The 6,510-nt window shown below is 38.2% G+C and overlaps 1 protein-coding gene across 1 annotated transcript; it reads left to right on the forward strand.

Moving 5' to 3' along the window:
• The first annotated feature begins 955 nt into the window (after nt 1-955).
• On the forward strand, nt 956-6,218 carry LOC129827260 (interleukin-21-like). Its single transcript, XM_055887998.1, has 6 exons — nt 956-1,810; nt 2,111-2,152; nt 4,501-4,614; nt 5,199-5,237; nt 5,472-5,555; nt 5,666-6,218. Exons 1-6 carry the CDS (start codon nt 1,682-1,684, stop codon nt 5,684-5,686), a joined length of 429 nt encoding a protein of 142 aa, XP_055743973.1. The 5' UTR covers nt 956-1,681; the 3' UTR covers nt 5,687-6,218.
• Nucleotides 6,219-6,510: the final 292 nt, after the last annotated feature.

Below are 6,510 nucleotides of genomic sequence, written 5' to 3' on the forward strand. Positions count from 1 at the left end.
TGTTTATATTTCTTTGTTGGCCGAGTATGGTTCCCAATCAGAGGCAGCTGTCTATCATCTCTGATTGGGGATCATACTTAGGCAGCCCTTTTTCCCACCTTCTGTTGTGGGATCTTGTCTTTGTTTGTTGCATGTGTTGCACTCCTAGCTTTACGTTGGTTGAGTTGTTTATTGTTTTTGGTGGAACATTTAAAATGAAAAAAAATGTACGCCTACCACGCTGCACCTTGGTCTTCATTTAACGACGGACATTACACACCCATCCCCATCACCCACACCCACTGTCTTTAATTGAAATCAACAGTCTCCTGCAAAGCTCTGTCTCCAGTTTTGACTGGTACCTATTCAATTGTTTGTTTGAGACTGATGCAGAATTTTCCCAAAATTCACAAATATTGTACAATTCCCAAAATGAGCAATACTATAAGGACGGAAACTGAATTCATGTAAGTTTAATTTGAATTAGGTTTCAGGAGTAATAAACAGCCGGCCTCAGTCTCGGGATAGGTTTCAGGTGGGAGTCACCGGAATTCGGTTTCAAGGCTTCCTTTCTGTTTTGGTGCAAAAGGATATCCTCCCAGAAGAAGGAAATATTGCGAAGTGCCCTTGGCCTTTGTACTGTCATTGCTGTAGTCCTTCAAAGAATTTCCTGTTGTTCTTACAGGTTATGTTCGTGTAGGAAGCCAACCACACACACACACACACACACACACACACACACACACACACACACACACACACACACACACACACACACACACACACAAATATATATCTTTGGTGTGTCTGTAGATACACTGAGTGTACAAAACATTAAGGACACCTTCCTAATATTGCGTTGCACCCCCCCCCCCCCCTCCTCCTTTTCCCCTCAGAACAGACTCAATCTGTAAGTTCCACAGGGATGCTGGCCCTTGTTGACTCCAATGCTTCCCACAGTTGTGTCTCAGTTGGCTGGATGTCCTTTGGGTGGTGGACCATTCTTGATAAAAACCAAAAACTTGAGCATAGAAAAAATCTAGCAGCGTTTCAGTTCTTGACATAAACCGGTGCGCCTTGCACCTACTACCATACTCCCTTCAAAGGCACTTCAATTTTATGTCTCGCCCTTTCACCCTCTCAATGGCACACATACACAATCCACGTCTCAATTATCTCAAGGCTTCAAAATCCCTCTTTAACCTGTCCCTTCCACTTCATCGACACTGATTGAAGTGGATTTAAAAAGTGACATCAATAAGGTTTAATAGCTTTCACCTGGATTCACCTGGTTAGTCAAGGAAAGTGCAGGTGTTCATAATGTTTTGTACGTTCAGGTTGTCACCAATGATACATACTGTATAGCCAGCTATAGGTCCTCTGATTCAAAGTGAAAATGGGAACTAACGGTGCTCTGTAGTTTCCTGCCTTGTGTGCAGAAAGTATGTTTTCGTTCACGCACTTGCATCCCTACGCCCCACGCATGCACAACTCTGAGCTCACGTAGTGGCCAGTGGAAAAGAAAAAGTCATTACTCATTCATTCATACTTTCAGCAGTTTTCCAATCTCTCAAATGTGGTTTTCCTGTGTCCTGATGGACAAATATATAGGTAAGTTAAACACCTGTCCACATTACCAGTAAACATTTTGAGCAGCATCCTTTGGGTAATTTGTGCCATCGTTAAAGCAGGTTAAGAAAGGATGAAGCTGCTTGTTTGTTGCCTCCTAGCCATCACCTGTTGTGTCTTGGCGAATGTAGACAAGGTCGAGAGAATAATGAAGCTGACTGAAGTACTAAAGGAGTTAAGACGACTGAACAAAAGTGTGGAGGTAGGTCAATCTGCAATTTATCAAACACCTTTTCCTCGAAGCTTATGCGTTGTCAGCGCTTATGTGTTTCATGGATTCTTGCAAGAAACCACGAGCTTTTACTAATGATCATAGCACGTTTTATTATGCATTATACTAACTGTGTGATGGAATGCATCTATTGCCTTTTTACATTTATGAAGGCTGTAAATGGTTCATGGAAAGTATTACCACAATTTCTCACCCCTCTATTTTTGGGGGGTTGATATGTATAAGATGCAACCTCAGTACCAACACCTGTGTTTTCTGTTGTTCTTGCAGCACAACGGCGTGAAGTTGAACACTCCTACCCTGGATATAGAGGTAAGCCCTTTTTCTCAAGAAAATCTACTGTACCTTATTTACTTTACAAGCAAAACATTGTCAGAAAACTCACAGACAAGGAATGACCTCTGTTATTGTGATTGCTATTAGTCTTGCTCTCACACCTACTGTACTGTATATCGCATAATGTAGCACGCTAGTTCTATAGCCGGCGAATGTGGTCTTGTGAGGTCAAGAAATAATGATTTTATGGTAAAAATTGTAATCATCAATAGTATAAAGCAATTACATTTGTAATCGAGTTGCATAAATGATGTGTATAGTTAATTGTTTATATCACCAATAATTAGTAAATACTTAGTTTCCTATAGTCTAATTTGTATTAATATGTTCAGTAATCCTTTTGTCATTAAAGAAAGGAAAGGTGCACAGTATTACTTATTTTTACGCAAAATGAATTTGTTGAACTAGAAATAGTTTCAGGTAAATTACTAGGATGGGTAGGGCCGGTTGATTTGACAATATGTGAATTACTTGAAACTAAACCAAATAAACTAACTGACGGTATTAAAGTAACCGTCTGGTGAAAATGTCACTTTTAAAAGTTCATATTCTACTAACTCATACCCAAATAATGTTGTTAGCTGGCCAACCAGCGATCTACTCACATGAATATTTGTAATGACATGTATACACTCACCACCATTCCAACACAGAAAAACTGCTCTTAGCATACTTAATCCAAAAAAGGGGGGGAAGGAAAACTATTTCACTCATTGTAATTAATTATAGGTCATATTTCATAGAAATCTGGAAACACTGGACAATTACTTTAATGGACAGTCTACCAAATTACAAATGTTTGTTTTATCTTAGTAGGTGGAGTACATTTACAGTGTTAACATAAGATGACTGTAGCGAGTAGAGGAACACGCACTCGTCAGAATCACTCTTTTGTCCAAAAAACAACACTATGGATGTAACTTAAGAAAACATCCACTTGATAAGAGATCAGTATTTCTTTCAGCTATTTTTCAGTTGCACTAACAGTCAATCCAGTTTAGCATGTGTTTTTGTCAGAGTTCTCTGCATGAATGAGTCAATGTGAAAGTGATCTCCATGTCTCTTGGAGTTACTTGTGCACATTTAGGAGAAATGTGATGAGTAATCGCACTCACGTCTCTGTGGCTTTTACCCGAGAGACAAACTGTGCTACTGCTTTAGAAAATGTTTGACTATATCTTGAAGTTAGTTGAACATGGTTGTCCTAAACTGGACCAAATAATTCATTAGTATACCATGGAACCAGTCTGTTACCAATATTCCACGGGTGAACGCTTGATAAAAGGTTGCCATGCTCTCGTTTTTACACTAGCTGTCTAACTAACGTTGGTCAGTTATTGTTTGACAACTCAAGAGTTTGAGGCCCACAGCATGGGGAAAATATCATTGCCTAATGGTAGAGACAAACGAAAGCCTCAACCTGGAAAATGTGTTTTCATGTCAAAGAGAGAGCTATTTTCTAACTATTCTGTGAAATGCCCAGCCAAAGTGGGGAAACTGGAAACAGGCAGCAAGTTAAAACAGTGAAAATGTCTACTTAATCTCAGTGAAGCTGGGAAAGACATGTTTCTGTATGAGATACGTTGGTGGAAACATTGTTTCTTGATCGCTTTGGCTTTGTCGGAGTTTGGACGTGCTAGTGTGTAGAATGAGAAAGTCTTACTCTGATAAACAGAATATGACTTGTGAGTCACAGTTTTATATGAAATGATAAGACCATCAGTATAGGGTGGAGGGTAGCCTAGCGGTTAAGTGCGTTGGGCCAGTAACCAAATAGTTGCTGGTTCGAATCCCAGAGCCGACTAGGTGAAAAATCTGTCGATGTGCCCTTGAGCAAGGTCCTGCAAGTCACTCTGGATAAGAGCATCTGCTAAATTACTAAAATGTTTTTTAAAAAGTTATATAAATTGTAATTAAAATTACTACAACTTAACTTATGTCTCTGAGAGGAGTATCATACTTGAGAGCGGCTCATGTTATTATATGGGAATCAGGTGTTGTATGTGGCTCAATAGAATACATTTGGCTGGTATGAACTGGAAAATATTGTATATATTCTGGTTGAGGTTCAGGTTAATGAAATATGCTCAAATGTAGAAGTGTGTCAAATGTCTAACTCATCTTGAAGATAGTATGTGGGTTAATTTACTATACAGCAGCTCTTTCCAGTGGTTCTCATTCCACATTACAACGTTTTGATGTGTGTGTAAAAAAGTATCAAAAGACATTCAAATGATTTGCCTCAACTTGTTTCATTAGTGGAAAATAAGCAGTCTTGTTTTATCCAACATCCATAATTTAGTGTGTCATTTTGCTTTTTACAGGAGTGCTGTTTCCTATCTGCCTTGGAGTGCTTCCAGAAGATGGTACCTCGTCTCAACACCAACAAAAATCATTTGCAGCGTAAAGTTATCAAAAACCTCAAAAACCCACTGACTGTGAGTCACTTCAGAAAACAAGAATAATGTACACTGAGTTGAACAAAACATTAACACCTTCCTAATATTGAGTTGCACCCCCCTCCGTTTGCCCTCAGAACAGCTTCAATTCACAATTCATGCGGGCATGGACTCTACAAGGTGTCCAAAGCGTTCCACAGGGATGCTGGCCCATTTGACTCCAATGCTTCCCACAGTTGTGTGAATTTGGTTGGGTGTCCTTTGGGTGCTGGACCATTCTTGATACACATGGGAAACTGTTGAGCGTGAAAAACCCAGCAGCGTTGCAGTTCGTGACACAAACCGGTGCACCTGGCACCTACTACCATACCCTGTTCAAAGACACTTAAGTCTTGTCTTGCCCATTCACCCTCTGAATGGCACACATACACAATCCATGTCACAATTTTCTCAAGGCTTAAAAATCCTTATTTAACTTGTTACATCAATAAGGGATCATAGTGTTCATCTCGAGTCACCTGATCAGTCTATGTCATGGTCAAGCGCCGGTGTTCTTAATGTTTAGAAATGTACATAGCAAGATTGTGGTAAAATATTAACATGTTGCTTTGTTCTGGTTTTAGTTTAGAGGTGTGGACTCCTGCAGTCAGGAGGAGAGAGAGGTGAGCCTTGCCATTATTTTCCAAATGACATTAATAGCGTTATCATTATTAAACATAATCACATAAGAATTATGTGAGGGAATGTGGAAAGTAAGTTAGGGGTAGTAGTTACTTTACTAGGCCTATGTTCAGTCCAAATCTAAGAGTAACTTGAAATTTTGTATTTTAACTTTTAAAAGTTAAATTGTGTGGGCCAACTATGTTAACATTTTCGGTGTTCCTTTATTCCCTCAGAACAAAGTCTGCCAAGGATGTGATTCCTACCCAATGAAAGACAGCAGGGAATTTGTACAACAGTTGGAATCTCTTCTTCAAAAGGTAACAGGTTATTATGAATAAGTCAGACTTTTAACAACAATATCTACACTTCAATGAGAGAAAATGGTGGTAGTGTGCAGTGTGCTAACTACAAAAAATATGATTTTCAGGCTATGAATAGACTGGTGTGAGGATATGACTGGAACAAACCGTGACATGGGAATGTGTAGAAGACACTACTCTGTGAACACGTCAGAGACATGGCTATGGCCATTCTGGCCATCCTACTATTCTATGTCATTTGTTATTTTATTTTTGTGGCCAAGATTATATTTGTTTTGTCATTATTTTGTTGGGGGGGTTACAGGTACAATATTTATATCAAATCATATATAATTTCATATCACATGTACCCGTGGACTGCCCCTCAAAAGAAAAACAAAAGTAAGAAATACAGACAGAGAAATGATCATATTGATTAAGTTATAATTATATTTAATAATAATATTTATTTAATATTTATTTATGAAATGGTGTTATCCTACTCAAGAGCTAAATAATTATTTAATTCCCACAAGAAAGCTGCCTTGGTGCCACCTAGTGTAAAAAAGACATCCATGCAGTTTATCATTGACGTTTTAATATTTCTTTATTTATTCACATGAACCTATTTGTATGTTTGTATACTATATATTTAACATTGTTAGCGCTCAAAGCTATACGCCAAACTATGCATTTTATTATATCAAAATGAAGTATCTCACAATGAGATTAAATCGCTTGAAAAGGTAATGAAATTACTGTTGCTTTTTGTATTTGTATTTTATCAAAAACATTTCATTGAATGTGAGAATATTAAATAACTAATACTGTATTTGTGTTCTGACAATGATTATTTTGAGTCCATTTGAATAACAAAGACAATTTAGGCCAGGGGTGTCCATAAATGTTTCCCTGCAAACACACTCGGTCCTCACTGAGGTCTGGAGTGTCGCACTTAAAATATATTTTATTT

Source organism: Salvelinus fontinalis, chromosome 29 (genome assembly GCF_029448725.1).
Source record: "Salvelinus fontinalis isolate EN_2023a chromosome 29, ASM2944872v1, whole genome shotgun sequence".
Classification (NCBI taxonomy): Eukaryota; Metazoa; Chordata; class Actinopteri; order Salmoniformes; family Salmonidae; genus Salvelinus; species Salvelinus fontinalis.

What these genes read in the sequence shown, in the direction of transcription:
- LOC129827260 (XM_055887998.1), top strand. Translation starts at nt 1,682, where the DNA reads ATGAAGCTGCTTGTTTGTTGCCTCCTAGCCATCACCTGTTGTGTCTTG. An exon ending in CTCCTACCCTGGATATAGAG is followed by an intron (nt 2,153 to 4,500) that starts GTAAGCCCTTTT and finishes TGCTTTTTACAG; the next exon opens with GAGTGCTGTTTCCTATCTGC. An exon ending in GCAGTCAGGAGGAGAGAGAG is followed by an intron (nt 5,238 to 5,471) that starts GTGAGCCTTGCC and finishes TTATTCCCTCAG; the next exon opens with AACAAAGTCTGCCAAGGATG.